Raw genomic sequence first — 20,251 nt, 5'->3', positions numbered from 1 at the left:
GTATCCCTGCCCCAGGGATTCAGAGACATATGTTTCCATAGCCGCTGTATCCTCCTGTGACAGAGGATACACCTGACTCCTGGGAAGTGTTGCGTCTACCAGCAGATTTATCTCACAATCCCCCAATCGATGGGGTGGTAGTTGAGTTGCCTTCTTCTTACAGAAGAAGCTGCACCTGAATCTACTAGCGCCTTATGCTGGTAATGTGGGGAAAACTATGCGGGGAAATTCTATGAACACAAACATGTGAGCAACAGGGAGCTCTGGGTGAGTCGGGTGCCTACTCACCTGGGATGATCCAACAGTGAGCCTGCTACCTCGACTTCCTGGAGAACCTCCCCAACACCGACCAGCAGTGTGTTGTCTGCGGCCACAGGTGGTGCAGGGAATGGCCCCCCCTCTGGTCCCCCTCAGAGCAGCACCTCCTAGCTCCATAGGTGTCGGATCGGAGGTGCTGGGGGATGTAACTGATGGACCCCGATCCGGACGTCCATGGGAGGCCAACAGGTTTTCCAGCCGGATGGATAGGTCCACCAGCTGGTCAAATGTAAGGGTGGTGTCCCTGCAGGCTAGCTCCCGACGAATGTCCTCGCGTAGACTACACCTGTAGTGGTCGATCAGGGCCCGCTCATTCCATCCCGCGCCGGCGGCCAGAGTTTGAAAGTCCAGTGCAAAGTCTTGTGCGCTCCTCTGTCTAAGATGAAACAAGTGTTCCTACGCTGCTCTCCCTTCAGGTGGATGATCGAAAACCACCCGGATGCGGTGGGTAATCCTCATAGTTGTCCAACGTCGCTCCTTCCCTTCCCCAGACGGCGTTGGCCCATTCAAGCGCTTTCCCAGATAGACAGGAGATGAGGGCGTTCACACTCTCGCGTCCCGAAGGAGCCGGTTGCCAGGTAGAGCTCCAGCTGGAGTAGGAACCCCTGGCACCCGGCAGCCGTCCCATCATCTTCCCTCGGGAGCGCAAGCCGAATCCCACTGGGTCCAAGTGAAGGAGGGGTGGACAGCGGTGTGGGTTGTTGTGTGAGCTGGGGTGATGATAATGGGGTTGCTGGAAAAAACCCTCTCTCCCATCGCTCCATGGTTTGCAGCACGTGATAAATGGCTGTGCCGAAACTTTGCAACATAGTCGCGTGCCGCTGGATGCGCTCCTCCACAGGTAGAGGAGGGCTGTGTGCACCTGCTGACTCCATTAGGTAGGTTGCGTTTTTCTGTCAAAAGTCTAGGTGATGCTGTTGAGGCGGAGTCAGGCTCAGGACACAGAGATGAATAATAACCGTAACTTTACTCAAAAACAATATTTCATGAAGGAGAAAAATAATGCAGTTCACAAAACGAGACAACTTGACAATAACAAACACGCATAAAACCAAGGGGGAAACCAGAGGGTTAATTAGGGAACAATGATATTGGAATGGAAACCAGGTGTGTACAATGAAGACAAAACAAATGGAAAATGAAACGTGGATCGGTGGCGACTAGAAAACCGGTGACGTCGACCGCCAAACGCCGCCCGAACAAGGAGAGGGACCAACTTCGGCAGAAGTCGTGACAGGGATCTTATACAGACAGGTGTGTGCCTTTCCAAATCTCATCCAATCAATTGCATTTACCACAGGTGTACTCCAGTCAAGTTGTTGACACATCTCAATTATGATCAATGGAAACAGGATGCACTTTCGAGTCTGCTCAATTTCGAGTCCCATAGCAAAGGGAATTAATTCTTATGTAAATAAGGTATTTCTGTTTTTTATTTTTCATAAATGTCCAAAAACCTGTTTTCACTTTGTCATTATGGGATTATTGTTTGTAGATTTATGAGGTAATAATTAAATGTAATCCTTTTTAGAGTAAGGCTGTAACGTAACAAAATGTTGAAAAAGTCAAGACGTCTGAATTCTTTCCGAATGCACTGCACAGTATTTAGAGACTGGTCTACAACTTTTGTGTTGAATCTTTTAGTCTGGGAAGTGAAATGTTTGCCCTTAAAACATTTTCTCATCACCTCGTAATAAATGTGTCATCTTTCATAAAATACTTTAACTTGCAACAGTCTCTGGCCATTTTATTCACAATATCTAAGTACACTCTTGCCCAGGGGGAATGAAGACCAGGTATTTGATAGTTTAGGAATAATATTTGAAAACATGATCTCAGTCAATTGACTTCAAGCTGTCAGTCTTTTGTATTATGACAGCAGTATTTGGCTAGTGAGCTTGACAGGTGAGTGATATATGTGATATGTGAAATGCAATAACTTAGTCATATGTGAGTGAAGCAAAGTGAGTATCGCAGCAGTATTTTAAATTATTTGGAGAGTTGCAGGCAAGTTTTGTTCTTTCTTTGTTGACGATAAGTCTTATTTGGTGCTTGGTTCACTAGCCCAGTCAGTGCTTATAGTTATATGTCCAATGCAGTCAAAGAGGAGTGAAAAAAAGTGATGGGATATTTGTTCTGCTGCTGGGCATACAGGCACTGACTGTTCGGTCTGTTCATTCATGCTTTGCGACTGACTGATTTTTCATAAAGTAAGAGGTTTCGCTGTGTTGAGCAGGCTTGGGGAGTATTGCTCTTAATGAGCGATGGAAGCTGAGCTTGGGAGAGCTTACTGTCAAATGTTTTTCCTCAAGTACCCCAGTTTGGTGATAAGGAGAACAGGCCTCACTGGAGGCAGTCACTGTTATCAATTAAAGGACTGGAAATATTTCAATTATATCTCTCTGACCTCCAGGGACCTTGTGTTATTAAGAATCCGCTATCCTTGGTTTTTCGGATGCTTGATACTCAGCTTTAGGAACAAGAACACACAGCCTTAAAAACATTTGAGTCGATAACCATGCACATAATTGTCAGCCAAACTTCTCTTCTCTTCTCTCCCCCTTTCTCCCACCCTCTCCTTCCTTTGTCTTCTCCTCTCTCCCTCCAGGCAAGCCAACGTGTCGGTGCCCTGTAGGGTTTACAGGTCCATTCTGTGAGAAGCGGGTGTGTGATAACCACTGTCTGAATGGTGGTACCTGTGATGTCAGCTTAGGGAACCAGCCGGTGTGCCGCTGCATGGCAGAGTATACTGGAGACCGCTGTCTTTACCGTGAGTAAATGGATCCAATTGCATATTGACTCTAGGAGTTGCCCAGTGTTTCTTGTGGTGGTCATCTATAGCTTTGTTTGTAGAGCATGGCTCTTGCAATGCCAAGATAGTGGGTTTGACTTCTGGGACCACTCATACATAAAAAATGTATGCATGCATTACTGTAGCTCGCTTTGGATAAAAGTGTCTGCTAAATGGCATCTATTGTATTGATGTCAAAATATATCTTGGGGAGGGCCACATTTATATTGCAAGAGGTATGGAGAGCCTCTGATTTGTTATGAGGGGAACAGCCCCCCCCCCCCCCCCCCCGTCCTTCGTCACACTCTAGAAATCAGACATTTTTTCAGTTTTTCATATTTAAGGTTCCAACAACAACAAGAAAGTCTAAATGAAAAAAAAACTGGGGTGTAAAACTATTTGTTTTTACCAGAAAGGGCAATTCCTTCTTAGCTACAAATACCACGTTTTGGGCAAGAGAGTAATTATAAATGCCCCTCTAAACAGCGTCTGGGGGTTTCTGTGCTGCACTGATAAAATGTGGCGTTCTCTTATGTAGGCTTTGTCATTATAAATTGTGAGGAAAACAATTTCAACTGACACTATTAGTGCATTCCAACTGTTACTTGCCCAAGGGGTGATACGTTTTCATCTATGGATGAGATGCCATTTGTTGCAGATAATTAAGTCTCATTAAAAGCCTGTAAAATTCTAATCAAACCAGCTAAAACTATACTCCGTTTCCTCATTATGAAATGCACCTCTCTCTCTCTCCCTCTGTCTCAATATCCCTCCCTCCCTCCCTCCCTCCCTCCTTCCATCTCACTGTCTCTGTCTCTCTATCTATCTTATTCTCTCCATGTCTCTTTCTCTTTCCTCTGTTCTTTCTCTCCTCTGCAGACATCTGCCACCACTACTGTGTAAACTCCAAGGCCTGTACATTGTCCAGTAGTGGCCATGTAGAGTGTGTGTGTCCGGTCAGATACGAGGGAAACAAATGTGAGGTGGATAAGTGCCTGAGGTGCCATGGAGCACCTTGCCTCGTCAACGATGATACAGCAGATGTGGTCTGCAAGTGAGTTACAACATTACAACATTGCTTTATATTCTGTGTTGGGTAAACACCTAACACAGTAAAACCAAGTGATTACTATCTGCACACATAAATATACTCTCTTCTGTTACACTTTTTACATGTGTCAAGGCATTTCAAATGTAATTTCAGAACATAAACACTAGAACATGTTTATTTTCTGTAACAGTTTTTAAACACATTAACACGTTTATTCAGCACAAGTTGTTAAGGTTTAAACACTGGGGGTGTTGTTTTAACTGGATGTGAAGATGTATTTGCATATTTCCCAGCATGCTTTTCGAGTGAATTTGAGAGGTACAGTACGTACCCATGACTGTGTTTGATAGTGACAGAGAGATAGTTGTTACATTCAGTAGATTTTATTTTACAAGTCTTCACCAAGTGAATGTTTAAGTAGATGTTCCAGTTAAAAGTAAACCAATATACAGTGCCTTTGGAAAGTATTTAGACCTCTTGACTTTTTATACATTTTCTTAAATTGCAGCCTTATTCTAAAATGAAAAAATAAATAAAAATGATTCTACTAAAAAATCCCTTTACTAAGTCAACTAAAATAAACAAGAAAGCAACACAATAAAATAACAATAACGAGGAAAAATACAGCAGGTAAGGGTACAGAGTCTTGTCACACCCTGACCCGAGAGAGCCTTTCTATGTCTCTATTTTGGTTTGGTCAGGGTGTGATTTGGGTGGGCTTTCTATGTTCTGATTTTCTGTTTTCTATTTATTTGTGTTTGGCCGGGTATGGTTCTCAATCAGGGACAGCTGTCTATCGTTGTCTCTGATTGGGAATCATACTTAGGCAGCCTTTTTCCGTGTTGGTTTTGTGGGTAGTTGACTTTGTTAGAGGCATTATAGCCGAAGTTAAGCTTCATGGTCGTTTCCTTGGCTACGGTTCTATAATAAAAGGAATATGTACGCTCAGCACGCTGCACTTTGGTCCACTTCTTACGACGCCGTTGACAAGTCTATGTGCGGGGTACAGGTCAGTCGAGGTAATTTGTACATGTAGGTAGGGGTAAAGTGAAGATCTAGCACCTCCCACATCTGTTCCACGCATCGAATGGGGATGGAAGCAAAGGAAAAACAAATGTGCTACCAGAGTAACAGCAGTGTAAAAACAAAGGGTGGGGAAGGGGTGTCATTGGTGGCCATTTGATTAATTGTTCAGCAGTCTTATGGCTTAGGGGTAGAAGCTGTTAAGGAGCCTTTTGGACCTAGACTTGGTGCTCTGGTACAGCTTGCTGTGCGGTTGCAGAGAGAACAGTCTATGACCTGGGTGACTAGAGTCTTTGACAATTTTTTTGTACATAGTTCCTGGAAGGCAGGAAGCTTGGTCCCCGTGATGTACTGGGTCGTACACACTACCCTCTGAAGCGCCGTATGGTTGGATGCCGAGCAGTTGCCATACCAGGTGGTGATTCAACCGGTCAGGATGCTCTCAATGGTGCAGCTGTAGAACGTTTTGGACACCAAAGAACTTGAAACTCTCGACCCACTCCACTACAGCCCTGTCGATGTTAATGGGGCTTGCTCAGCCCTCCTTTTCTTGTAGTCCGCGATCAGCTACTTTGTCTTGCTCACATTGAGGGAGAGGTTGTTGTCCTGGCACCATTCTGCCAGGTTTCTGGCCGTCTCCCTATAGGCTGTCTCATCGTTGTTGGTGATCAGGCCTACCACTGTTGTGTCGTCAGCAAACTTAATGATGCTGTTGGAGTCGTGCTTGGCCACGCAGTCGTCGATGAACAGGGAGTACAGAAGGGGACCAGCGTGGCAAATGTGTTGTTGCCTACCCTTACCACCTGGGAGCGGCCAGTCCAGGATCCAGTTGCAGAGGGAGGTGTTTAGTCCTAGGGTCCTTAGCTTAGTGATGAGCTTTGAGGGCACTATAGAGTTGAATGCTGAGCTGTAGTCAATGAACAGCATTCTCACATAGGTGTTATTTTTGTCCAGGTGGGGAAGGGCCGTGTGGAGTGTGATTTGAGATTACGTTCATCTGTGGATCTTTTGGGGTGGTATCCGATTTGGAGTGGGTCTAGTGTTTCTGGGATGATTGTGTTGATGTGCGTCATGACGAGCCTTTCAAAGCACTTCATGGCTACCAACGTGAGTGCTACATGCGGTAGTCATTTAGAAAGGTTATCTTCACTTTCTTGGGCACAGGGACTATGTTGGTCTGCTTGAAACAATCTAGGTATTACAGACTTGGTCAGGGAGAGGTTGGTAATGTCATTGAAGACACTTGCCAGTTGGTCCGCACGTGCTCTGAGTACACATCCTGATAGTCTCTGGCCCCGCGGCTTGAGAGGATCTGCAGAAAAAAATGGGAAAACTCCCCAAATACAGGTGTGCCAAGCTTGTAGCATCATACCCAAGAAAGCTCGAGGCTGTAATCTCTGCCAACGGTGCGTCAACAAAGTACAGATTAAAGGGTCTGAATACTTATGTAAATATGATATTTCAGTTTTTATTTTTCCTAAATTAGCAAACATTTCTTAAAACCTGTTTTTGCTTTGTCATTATGAAGTAATGTGTGTAAATTGATGAGAAAAAAAACAATTTAATCAATTTTAGAATAAGGCTGTAACGTAACCAAATATGGAAAAAGTCAAGGGGTCTGAATACTTTCCCAAGGCACTGTATAATGCTTTTCATAAGACATTTAGTTTAGGCCTAATTATCGTCAACATTGTGGTCTCAAAATCCTGGCACATGGGCAACATCAGACCTCCAAGTGACAATATGCTTGTTACTGAAATTATTAGTGCTTCCTATCGGAATCTTGTCAGAGGAAGGATAGCAATCAATTGGAAAATGTTATCACCCACAACCTACACTAAGTGTGACTGCTGTGGTGAACTACTTAATAACTAGACTACCGAAACCATCTAAACTGGAACAACCATCTCAATAACAACATGTCCAACCCCTTATAGATTGCATTAGTTTTTGAAAATGTTTAGTTATGTATCTTTTCTATAGTATAAGATCCATTAATCAATCAATGTGCATGAGGAAACATATATTTTAAAACAACCTATTCTAAAAATCAGTTCGCAGAAATTAACTCGAGTAACAACACCACCCGATTGAAAAGCTTTCTTGAATCAAATGTTCAGTTGGGAAGAAATGTAGATAAGGTAACAGACATTCTTAACGCTGATCTGAATAAAAGAAAATCACACATTTCTTAATCCTTTTTCGTGATATCCAATTGGTAGTTAGTCTTGTCCCATCTCTGCAACTCCTGTACCAACTCGGGAGAGTCGAAGATCAAGAGTCACTTGTCCTTCGAAACATGACCCTGCCAAGCCGCACTGTTCACTTAACCTGGAAGCTAGCCGCACCAATGTGTCGGAGGAAATACTGTACAACTCGCGACCGAAGTCAACATGCCTGGCCTGCCACAAGGAGTCACTAGAGCGCGATGGGACAAGGACATCCTGGCAGGCCAAACCCTCCCCTAACCTGGACGATGCAGGGACAATTGTGTGCCGCCTCATGGGTTTCCCTGTCAGCTGTGGCACAGCACGGGATCGAACCCAGGTCTGTAGTGACACCTTTAGCACTGAAATGCAGTGCCTTAGATTGCTGCGCCACTCAGGAGAACCTCAAATCACATTTTATGTCTAAATTCATTCTAAACCAGTTGATGGGGAAGTAAACACTAGTGTTTAAAATCTGGAAACTTGGGAGATATAGGTGTTCTACTGGTTGAAAACTGACTGGAAAAAGCTGACTATCATCAAATCAAATCAAATGTATCATGGTTAATCTTGCATTCTAAACACCTGTGTTTAAGATGAGAACACTTACTGGCAAATCTAATGTTGAAGTTTTAAACACTGACGTTTAGGTTATAAACGTGTCACGTTTCATGGTTTTACTGTGTAGAGCTAATGCTTGATGTACTGTAGTTGAATAGTCTTCCATCCAAAGATTTTACCGACGTATTTTTTTGGTTAAAGTTTTTATTTAACCTTTATTTAATTAGGCAAGTCAGTTAAGAACACATTTTTATTTACAATGACGGCCTACCAAAAGGTAAAAGGTTTTGTCCAAATATGTCTCAATGGAGACGAGACTACATAAAGAGAGACCTAAGACAATAAATTGCATTTACAATTCACAGATTCAAATATTTCAATGCATTTGACAACAGAAAATAGGCCTTAATTACTACAGATAATCCGTAGTCTTGCATTTCCAAGCAATGTAAGAAAGACATAAACCGTGGGCCAACCATCAGTGACACCAACTTTCCTCTATTTTCCTTCAGCTGTACTAATGGCAGGATAGCACCCAGCTGTAAACTATGTGATGGCTACTGTTACAACGGAGGTACCTGCCACCTGGACCCTGACACCAACCTGCCCTTCTGTCAGTAAGTACAGTAACTACTAGCAATAGCCCGGAATAACAATAGCCTAAGAATGTTCTCTATTTGTACGTTATTCTTTCTTTGTTCTTCATTACCATTCAGTTATGCCAGGAAGGCTGGCCTTTAATGGAACCAAAACTCATTACTATTTTATTCTAATGATTTGATTTTTGAAAATAAGTGGAGAGTTGTTTTTCTTTTTTTTACACAGGGCTAAGATCCTAAGTAAAGACAATGTTTGACACCAGTGGATGCAGGCCATGTCATAGCAGGAGGCAGGATGTTAGGGCTCAATAAGAGAATGAGTCACACCTGGCTGTGGGTATAGATCTTTAGAAAGCTAGCCCTCTGTGGCAGAGTAGAAGTAATAAAGCTCTGCGTGGGGTACAGCTTCAGACATTGGAAGGTAACTGAAACTACTGAAACGTTCCTGTTCAGAACATATCACACTGTTCTTTTGTCAGTGTGCTTCTTCTCGGTGGTAGGTTTCAGGAGAACAATTTTGTATTTTGATCTTCAGTGGTAAGAACAGTGTTACACACGCTATGAGCGGCAGGAACTCAATGGCAATGACTGGTAGAGGACAATAGACTGGCTCTCAGAGACCTGTGGGAATCATCCAGGAAAGAGAATGCTCTGCGCTTCTGGTGGTCCACAAATATTAATTTCAGCTCTGCTATTATCAGGTGTGGTTCAATGTTAAAGACCTCCCCACAAAGATGATTGGAAATCCATCTGAAAAGACAAACCTTGTTGCTCTATCTTTTTACTGTCCCATTGTCCATTGTAGTTACAATTAAATGTGTGGCCGTGACTGGCACGATTTCAAGGGATATAATCAATTTCTATGCAAATGATCCCATCTCGTTTTCCACACGGTTAACAGATCTAGATAATGTGGTTTATTCATTGGCTGCGAGGCATAGAGATTAGTTGCGATGATGGATATGCCTGTGTCAAGAAATCATAATGTTTGACCTTAAACTATAACAGAGTAAATGAATATCTCATCCAAGCCACCCCAGAAACTCCACAAGCAGAAATATCATTGAGATGGTAATTAGCAGAAAACTGTCTTAAAGGTCTAAGGGATTTTCAAAACTGATCAGTGTTCCGCCAGTAAATATTCTACGTGTATATAAACATAAAGTGGGCATTACAATTGTTTTGATGAATTATCGAGATCAACATGTTCCTAACTAATCAGAATTTGCTTATGTCTGTATTGAAATGGTTCTGTTCATTTTGTTTATAAATACTGTAAATAAGCTTGCGAATTTATAACAACATTCTGAAAAACCTATATTTTTTTAGCCTCAATGGATGTAGCTGTCATTAGTTTAGCTAAACATAACGTTTCTACTGTAGTTTAGTTTTAGATTCATTTATTCATCATGAATGATACAAACATAAATAATATCTTAGAACAAATCTATGTAGTATTTTGTTTGTTGCCATGTTGAAAGATTTCCATCTGCCTATACAATACCTAGCCTGGTTGTTTTTATCGCTATCACTCCACCACACTGTTTTACAGCTGCACGTCAGGGTTCAAGAACCAACGTTGTGATGAGCTGGCCAACCCATGTGATTACTTCTGTCAGAATGACGGGATGTGCACTATCACTGCCCTTAACAAACCCCGCTGCAAGTAGGTCCCTTCCTACATCACTTCCTGTGGCTGTTCCAGAGGTCTCACCCTCCCACCTCTCGTCATTCAGCTCTATTTCGGCCAGTGTGATGCTTTATATGGCTGTTCCAGAGGTCTCACCCTCCCACCTCTTGTCATTCACCTCCATTTCAGTCATTGTGATGGTCTATATAACACTTTCTCACCTATAATAGAGTATTTACTCCCTCTTCAACTCACTGCTAACTAACTGCATGTCATACAGCCCGAGCTGACATGCCATTCGAGTGACATTCAAGTGCTGTCTGATTGTGAATATAGGGGACCTGTTGTGATCAATGCATGTATGGTGATTAATGTGTTAAGAGTGTGTTAACAGCCAGAAAATGTGGACTTGCATGGCCTCTGCTGTAGCTCTGAAATAAATCCATTCACAACCATGTCAGAGTTTTTTTTTTTTTTTTTTTTTTTTTTTTTTTCTTCACCTTTTTAACCAGGTAGGCCAGTTGAGAACGAGTTCTCATTTACAACTGCGACCTGGCCAAGCTAAAGCAAAGCAGTGTGACACAAACAACAACACAGAGTTACACATGGAATAAACAATGTACAGTCAATAATACAATAGAAAAAAAGTCTATATACAGTGTGTGCAAACGGCGTGAGGAGGTAAGGCAATAAATAGGCCATAATAGCGAAGTAATTACAATTTAGCAAATTAACACTGGAGTGATAGATGTGCAGATGATGATGTGCAAGTAGAAATACTGGTGTGCAAAAAAGTAAATGAAAGCAATATGTGGATGAGGTAGGTAGATTGGATGGGCTATTTTACAGATGGGCTGTGTACATCTGCAGCGATCGGTTAGCTGCTCAGATAGCTGATGTTTAAAGTTAGTGAGGGAGATATAACGTGTTGGCTTTGGGAATGACCAGTGAGATATACCTGCTGGAGCGCGTGCTACTGGTGGGTGTTGTTATCGCGACCAGTGAGCTGAGATAAGGCGGAGCTTTACCTAGCAAAGACTTATAGATGACCTGGGGCCAGTGGGTCTGGCGACGAATATGTAGCGAGGGCCAGACGACGAGAGCATACAGGTCGCAGGGGTGGGTGGTATATGGGGCTTTGGTGATCAAACGGATGGCACTGTGATAGACTGCATCCAGTTTGCTGAGTAGAGTGTTGGAGGCTATTTTGTAAATTACTTCGCTGAATTTGAGGATCGATAGGATAGTCAGTTTTACGGGGGTATGTTTAAATAGATTACAAACCCTTTTACACATCCGCTCATCAGTTGCTCATCAGATCTTACCTAGTATTTTCCCTAACAATATTTTATTTGATATTTTACCCATCAGAGAGGATGATTCATTTGTAACACCCCTCCATTAAAATCATGATTGTTTGTGCTGTGACATTCTTTCCATAAGGGAATGATTCATTGTCTACATGCGTGGGATGCAATTCTTATTCCTGATCATTTGGTGTTGTGATTTCTTGGACTGCATGTAATTTAGTGTAATTTCATTCCTTCCATCACCAACCAGTTGCAGTGGTCAGATCGCTCATGCTTTACATACACCTCAGCATCAATCACACCCAATAAAAAATCACCTAACTAGTCATTCATCACTCCCATTGGATCCCATCCAAACAACAAACCAGATGACTCCATATTGATATACTGTTTTCTGCAGAATATTCATCCTGTTAATCTACTCACTCTGTTTTCTAACCAGCACTACTTTTAGATGTCTTCTATACAAAAAGGGTTTCTCTAAGAAAATCTGTAAAAATGTTATCCATGGCTGAGTGTATGTTCCCATAGCACTTGTTTTATGTGTTGATTAAGGTAGAGACAGCTAAAGACTATGGTTGTTTTCTCCTCTCTGATTGGTCTGTACCAGGTGTTCAGTCAATTGGGCAGGCACACAGTGTGAAAGGCCCGCCCCCAAGAGCAGCAGATCAGACAACACCAGTGGAGGTGAGCGCAGAAGTCAAATGACTCACCCAGCGTCATACACGGCTTACAACCCATCCTCTAGTTAGCCTTATGGTTGTGGTCAGATGGATTGTCTACTGCTGTAATATATACCCCCATCTGCTTTGGCTGTTCAAGAATGCTCAGTGGATGACATTTTACATACCTTATTATCCAGAGCAACTTAGAGGAGCAACTAGGGTTAAGTGCGTTGCTCGAAGGGCACATCGGCAGATTTTTCACCAAGTTGGCTCTGAGATTTAAACCAGCAGCCTTTCAGTTACTGACCCAACGCTCTTAACCACTAGGCTACATGTTAACTCTTGCAATGAGACTGTGATAACACTAACAGCAATCCAAAATGCTAAAGCAGTTTCATTCTTTCTCTTCTCTGTTTCAGGGAGCATCGCCATCATCGTACCTCTGGTCCTGCTGGTGATCTTGATCACAACGGTGGTGGCGGGCATTTTCATCTGCAAAAGAAGGCAGAGGTACACTATGTTAAGCCTAATATGTAAATATGCTTGCTGGTGTGTCCTGTGATATGTGCATACGTGTATTGCATGTGTTGTGATTTAGATTTTGTGATCACCAGACACATTTTCATATGTGCCAATAAAGTATTCAAATCAATTGAAATGTTGATGTGGCTGGTGATCTCAGGTACCAGGCCAGGTCACCCGTGATACAAGTCAGTATTCAACATCCGTGTTTGAGGATGTCTGGCAATGACATGGAGACCGACCACTAAGGGAAACCATGAGCACTGTTACCTTCAAGTAGATTTAGGTTTTGCTAGGGTGTTGTGGACGGGGATGGCGGATGTACTGTATGTAAGTAAGCACCTGCATCTGAATCCAAAGGTTGCAAATTGAAATCCAGCGATAGAAAGTTGTTCTTGTTTTAAGCCTATTCCAAACCTTAACCCTTAACCATTCAGAGTTAATGCCTAACCTTAAGATTTCAGAGATTTTAACTTAACCCTAACCTTAAATATTCGGAGTTATTGCCTAAACTTAACCTTAAACACTTTGAAATTTGATGTTTGGAACAACTTCGAAATTTGACGTTTAAGAAACATGGATGAACGTCTAATGCTAACGTGAGACTGTGATAGCTAGTTGCAGGTACTGTACAACATACCATTAATTATCAAATGTTAATGAGTGTTAGTTGTCCTCCTCCCAGGGGGAAGAGGGTGACGAGGCAGCCCATGACGAATGGAGGGATCAACGTGGAGATAGGAAATCCTACCTACAACATGTATGAGGTCGACCATGACAACCATGCAGATGCTGGCAGCCTTTTGCGACCAAACTTTACACTGGACCCTCATAAGGTTTGTATTGGAAGACTATGTACAAAATCCACCATTCATTTTGTGCGCAATAACATTTTATGCAAAAACTAAATGCAAAAACTTTGTTTGGTTGAATATTGTAAGAGTGTATTTATTTGGGATAATATAATTTACAGAGGCAACATTGTAGTCTCATCTGTTAATCCATCAGTATGCAACCATCATCCATCCATTATTGGTATCATAGTAATGTAATCAGTAGTGTGATTTTAACAAAATTAGGCTTTAGCATCTCCTCATGTGGCATACCAAATACAATTTCTACCAGACTTTCTGTCCACGGTATGATCTGAAATAGATGTGTAGTTACATTAACAGATGGAGCAAAAACCTCAGGTATGTGGAGAGAAACATTATTCAGGCGCTCTGTACCAAGGGAACATTTTATCTTCTGTTGACTCATTTTCTTCATGGGCCTCAACACGCACTAACGCCCCGAATACCAAATAAATCATAACAGCTTTACTGATCTATCTTGTTATCTAACTTGCCTGCTACCACTTCAAGCTTAATGCGTTTGCTTCTCGCCATGCCAACTTTGACATCTGGTAGTGTCAGTCCCACCTGGATCCCTTTGCATTAGAAAGGTAGAGGCTGACTGAATCACAAGTAGCTAACTCCACTATAGTGTTTCTTTATCATATCAGTGAATACTGTAGGTGCCATGGTTTTTTGTTGAATTTGAATCCTCAATCTAAGTTCTAAAACCAAATATGGATGGACAATTGTTGATCTCATTTTCTAATCATCACATGATTTTGAGTTCCTCACTGATGTTGATATATAATAGATTTTCAGTTGGATTATATCCATATACACGTGTGGTAAAGTGTACAGTATGTTGGTTGAGAACAGCTTGGCCTTGTGGCATGGTGAACATTGGCAGAACTTGTGTGTTGCAGGGCTGGTGTGTGAAGTCCAGTGACCCTCGCACCCTGGGCATACATACTGTTCCCAAGGAGGTGATACCTGGACAGGTGATTTCTCCCATCCTTCCCCTTAGTTTAGACAACCAACCTCTTACAGGGGAAGGCATGCTGTTATGCCGTTCACTATAGAAGGAACAGACGTGAGCTGTAGAACGTTTGTAAATCTCCTTTTGGAAGGAAACCTGCGGACTTGTCAATAAAAAGGAAGCTTAATGGCACTTTCAGTGCATTTTTGTGGTTTTAGATTTAGTTAAATTAATCTTGAAGTATTTAAAAAGGAAAAGTATTGTTGCACTTGTAACATTTACCTCTTCTGAATGTATGCTACAACCAATTTGGAAAAAATATTGTGTTGTAAAATCTCATTGTTAATTTAATGCATATTAGGAGTAAACCCTGCGACTGCACATTTAATTATGTTGCTTGGGCTAATGTGCATGAGCTATATCCTATTCTTTCCTGCTACCTTGCAATAACAACCTTACAGTCTTAGCTGTGTTCTTCATCTTTAACCTTCTCTAACATAAACATAGAAATGCCAAAGTCGTCTGTTGTCTCTGTGTCGAGAAATAATATTGCTATACTGTGTGTATTGCAGTGCAACATATCAGAAACCTTTTTTAAAGGGATACATTGGGATTTTGGCAAAAAAAAGGCCCTTTATCTACTTCCTCAGAGTCATTTGAACTTGTGGAAACTATTTTCATCTCTGCATGCAGTTTGAAGTAAGTTGCTAACTAGCGCTAGCACAATTGCTAACCAGCTTTAGGGCAATGACTGGAAGTCTATGGGTATCTGCTAGCATGCTTGTAGATACCCATAGGCTTCCACTCATTGCGCAATGCTAGTTACCTCTAACTTCCTTCATACTGGACACTGAAACATAAAAATGGTATCCACAAGCTCATCTGACTCTGGGGAAGTAGACAAAGGGCATATTGACAAAATCCAGAAGTATCCTTTTAATTCACAGTAAGTTGTAATAAGTTACAGATAGTAGTGTAGGATATTGTCATCATACAGGGCACCAGATTATGTAGGCTATTTTCTTATGCATTGTTAAGAGCTGTGCGAATATGATGTGCCTGTCAAATATCTAACAACATTTTTACTTCCTCAATGCAGCCCTTGAACTATTCCAACCCAGTGTATGCAAAGATCTACCTTGACGGACAGAACTGTCGCAAACCGGTCATCAACATAGACGAAAGGAGAGGGCTACTCCCAAAGAAACTAGAGGGGACAATTCGCGAAACCGCCGCATAGCCTGACTACACTTTCTACTCCTTTTATACGACAGTGTACAAATGTATAAAAACAAGGAAAATAAGAATTTTCTATTTCCTATCAGGCTCCTGTCCTCTCGGTTAGGTTTGTTGGTTTTTAGCATCAGCATTACCTCTTCAGTTGTGTGCGGAACACTTTGATTTAAACATTTTAGTTTCCGTTGTTTGCTTTCTGTTTGTCGAACATTCGTTATACAGCACTATTTAGTATATACTGAATGATACTGAAGTAAAGCTGCTGATTTGCAAAATAACTTAACTCCGGAAATCTTCTGTTGTAAACAAACGTCAAGATTGATACAGTACTTATTTCTGAACCTATATATGTCTGTCTCTTGTTAGGCCGAGATTTAATCAGATAAAGCGTTAACCGGCAATAGCCCACACCCACTTAGCTGATGTTTTGTTGGTGTCAGAGATGGAACTGTGTTGAATCTGAAATCAGTGAGCAGCTTCTCTTGTGATCATTGTCACAAAGCCAAATTCATCCCATTCGTTCAGAACGAGAAAGTGTAGGCTATATAGAAATAATGACCTTCAAACGAATCATCATTAAACAAAATAATGAAGGTAGTCCATCAGCCTCACATTCCAGCTTGTTACTTTGGTGCAGTATAAGATCTAAAGCAGGTCTATATATATTTTTCTGAATAAATTATATATCATCTTATAAAAACAAGAACAGTTTGAGATTGGTCAAAGTTTTATGTGCCATGGTTTCCATTGTCATTGATTTCCCCAGAACAAGAACTGTTAATCTTCACAATAACATGTTATAATTTCATGGCTTCATACCTGAACAATGAAGCTTGTTTTCTGTCCTTGTGTTTGTATCGTTTGATTCAGCCAGGATGGATACAATCTAGAAGTGGCCAAGGTTAGTTTTAAGAGGATTATTTTCTGTTAACCATCTAATTCAGTTCTTTACAGTATTATATCATGTTCATGTAATAATTCCAAACATATATATTTGCTCTGCTACAAATAGAAGATATTTTACTGAGGTGACTGAAATGTATATTCCATCTACGATGTTCTGCTTGGATCACAGAAATTATTGAAACTCAACATGAATGTTATGAGAAGAGAATCACAGACATCTGTATTTTTCTAGGTCTCTTTGTTCCAACAACATATCTGTATCAACTTTACAGCATAAGGATGTGAACACGGAAAATAATTTAACACGACTCTATGGCTACAAAGTTACTTTAGATAATTATAAAGATACTTTCTGTCACTTTCAGAAAAGGGAAGACGATAGATATAACACATTTTATAATTTTGTATTTGATTTGTATGTTGTTTGGCTGCTTGTATTTTGAAGAAATGTATTAAATGTAAGTACTTTTATATCAAATGTAAATCAATATGAAATAAAGGGGGCGAATTTCCATTTCAAAATAATTCTTTGAGTTTCTGAAATCTCAGCTTGATAATGGCGCTAACATCAGACTTCAACACGATACAGCTAGTGCTTAAGCAAGACACCTGTTGGAACATTTCCCTTAACTCACATGAAGGGATTTAAGTGACAAAGCTGTCATATTTCCAGGGTTTGAGTGGTCCATGACCTAACAAGTCAATCACCAGTTGTGACATCTTATCTGTGGTATGAAACAGGCTCAAAGGACAGGGTGATTAGTGTGTGAGTGTGTGTGTGAAGGCTAAGTGCATTCATTACCTCCAATGATGACCACTCCATCAACACCCGCCACACAGCACACTGAATGGTAATTCAGTCCCTTGGAGTTATAACACAACGGCCGATTATCTGCACCCCTCTGTGTTTCACCTTCTCTGTCACCATGGCAACTGCACTACCAAGAGGGAGGACAGACGGACTGACTGCTCTTTGTCCAGTGCTGCTCCCAGTTCCGTCCCCTGGCATTTTCCTCCTCTGCTATCAACATGAATCTGTACAGTAAAGTGCTGCTATGGAGGGGGGGGGGGGGGGCTGCTATTTGATGTGGGGGCTACTATTTGATGTGGCTAAACTCTGGCTTATCTCCAGATTTTGAGAGGATTTGAGTCTCACTTATATCATTAGGAGCCAGACATTTTATAGGTACTCTAATGTATATTGAATTAGCCACATCAATCAGGTAGTTTTATGAATTAATTTATTACAAGTGCCATGTGATGTCACTGTAGCTACCCCTATATCTTCTACCTGTCAACACAGTATGTTGCTGATGTGGTTTAAATTACGTGCATTGAGATGTTGTCTTTTGACAACAGTTGAATGATTTCGAGAACTGTTAAGATATTATAAATACATTTAGCATATTTGATAACCTGTCAATTGTACATTGGTGATGAGGTCTTCATGGCACACTTTGAGAAAACAAAGTGTCAAACATGACAATACATGTGTTTACATTGAGGATGTAATTACCTGTCGATTAGATTGTATGATGGTAAAGTGGGTTACATTACACACCTGCTTTGAGAATAAATAAAATGGTCTCTGAACTTTTAACTACAAAAACATTGCAAACTGAAAACAGTACTATATTTCTGACCTTGTGTAAATGTAAATTGTATGTTGCTGAAGTGTGTTACATTACATGACATCCATTGAGAAGGAAGACAACTGTTGAATGGTTATTGTAGATACAAACTGTTGAATGCTTAGCTACAAATAGTCCGAACATGTCTGTATCTGTGACCTTGAGGAGTGAACGGTGATAGCCATACTGATGGTGTGGTGGTGATGAGTGTGTCTGAGTGATCCATTGATTAACGCAGCAGGGTGTTTGATGAAACCAAACTGATTGCACTGCTGTGAGTAGCCACCTTATCAAGTTCAGTCTGATGAGCAATTACCTGCACTATATCTTACTCATGTCCTTTCCTCAATGTTGGATTTGATACTCCAGGAGTGTGAATAGAGTTGATGAACAGTAAAGATACTTATTAGAGTTATTTACTTGGACAGTGGATAGTCCTCCCCATGTCTGGCGGGCTACTCTCTCTCCAATTTGTGATGTGAATCAGAATAAAGGACAGTAGTTTGACACAGCTTGGTGCACTCCATCTGAAGTGTATGTAGTCCTGCCTCCAGTATTACTGAAAGAACAACTGAGATGAGGTATGAACATAGGTCTGCTGTCTACAATGATACTAAACCCAGCAGAAGTATGATGCACTTGTGCTGTGGAAATACATCTGAGGAGGAAAGCTCTCACAGTACCACTCAGTTAGCCTATAAAGTGCATCAAAGGAAAGGGAGAAAATGGAAATTGAACAGCAAACCCAGAGCTCAGGATCCCTGTCCGCCTCCCCTCACCTTGATCTCTTTTCCACTTAGCAAACATCATCATACTCCCGCATAAACATACTCCTGCTCTTATTGATTCTATTATCCCCTGGACAGAATCAATAAGAGCCAGAGTCATATTCACATTATTAACTACAGGGCCTGCATAGGCATAGTGTAGCCAGGTACAGCACAACACAGCCTGTCTGCATCAGTGTCACTGAAGGCTGCTCATCTATACACAGGGAAAAATGGGATAGAATCAGAAACATAAACCCATGTGAATGCAAATGTGTTTCTCTGTATTTGGATAATATTAAAGTACCTTGGTTTATTGAAGTGTAAGTTATGGATGAAACAATGATGTGATGATGTTTTCTGGAGAAATTAATTTGATCAAAATTGTGCAACTATTGTCTTTCTCTTTGAGTCAACTACTCACCACGTTTTACGCACTGCAGTGCTAGCTAGCTGCAGTTTATTATTTCAGTACTAAATTTATTCACTGATCCTTTGATTGAATGGACAACATGTCAGTTCATGCTGCAAGAGCTCTGATAGGTTGGAGGACGTCCTCTGGAAGTCGTTATAATTAGGTTTAATGTACACAGAGGAGGACGGAAAATAGCTGTCCTCCAGCTACACCATGATGCTACCCTACAGAGTGCTGTCGAGGCTACTGTAGACCTTCATAGCAAAACAGTGTTTTAATCAATTATTTGGTGACATATAGTATATATGTATAGTTCTATAGTATGTATGTATAGTTCTATCTAAAAATACATTTTTTAATGTACACTATTTTATGAAATTCACTAAGTAGGATGGTCCTTCCCTTCCTCTGAGGATCTTCACTGATCCCCAGTCCTTAAAACCCCCACCCACCCCTAATGTGGATCACTTTCTATTATACTTAAAAGTGGAAACCAAGGGTGAGAATGATTTGCTCTTCAGCTCCAGTCTGGTCATATATCTGGCTATTGTCAGAGGGGTTTTATGCTGGCTTTGTAGAAATGGTTCGGGAAATCATGGGTAACAAATTACAGCATTGACAAGGTTCATGAATCTGTTTTATTATGAGCACTTTGTAAAGCCTGGGCTCTGTCCCTAGAAAGAACTCTAATAAACTACATATGAAAAAGCCATAAGACACATGTAGCCTATCCAATGAATTAACAGTCTTCTTCCCTGTATAGCCAGATCCCCTTTGAATAAAACTTTATTCGTAACATAACTCATT

General features: G+C 41.2%; 1 protein-coding gene across 2 annotated transcripts in view; it reads left to right on the top strand.

The window, feature by feature from the left end:
- Positions 1–17,150, top strand: part of LOC110502094 (low-density lipoprotein receptor-related protein 1B-like) — a 225,377-nt gene extending 208,227 nt beyond the window's left edge. For both annotated transcript variants that reach the window (XM_090216050.1, XM_090216049.1), the window contains exons 74-82: positions 2,927–3,088; positions 3,989–4,163; positions 8,464–8,568; positions 10,103–10,216; positions 12,101–12,177; positions 12,575–12,665; positions 13,363–13,513; positions 14,437–14,511; positions 15,589–17,150. In XM_090216050.1, coding sequence (XP_090072176.1) covers positions 2,927–3,088; positions 3,989–4,163; positions 8,464–8,568; positions 10,103–10,216; positions 12,101–12,177; positions 12,575–12,665; positions 13,363–13,513; positions 14,437–14,511; positions 15,589–15,729 — 1,091 coding nt within the window. In that variant the 3' untranslated portion in view covers positions 15,730–17,150. The remainder of the gene's footprint in view (positions 1–2,926; positions 3,089–3,988; positions 4,164–8,463; positions 8,569–10,102; positions 10,217–12,100; positions 12,178–12,574; positions 12,666–13,362; positions 13,514–14,436; positions 14,512–15,588) is intronic.
- Positions 17,151–20,251: the final 3,101 nt, after the last annotated feature.

The sequence above is a fragment of the Oncorhynchus mykiss genome, chromosome 22, assembly GCF_057628025.1.
Source record: "Oncorhynchus mykiss isolate SJ-2025 chromosome 22, ASM5762802v1, whole genome shotgun sequence".
Classification (NCBI taxonomy): Eukaryota; Metazoa; Chordata; class Actinopteri; order Salmoniformes; family Salmonidae; genus Oncorhynchus; species Oncorhynchus mykiss.
The sequence above is the reverse complement of the archived record's forward strand: the minus strand, read 5'-3'. Positions and strand labels throughout refer to the sequence as shown.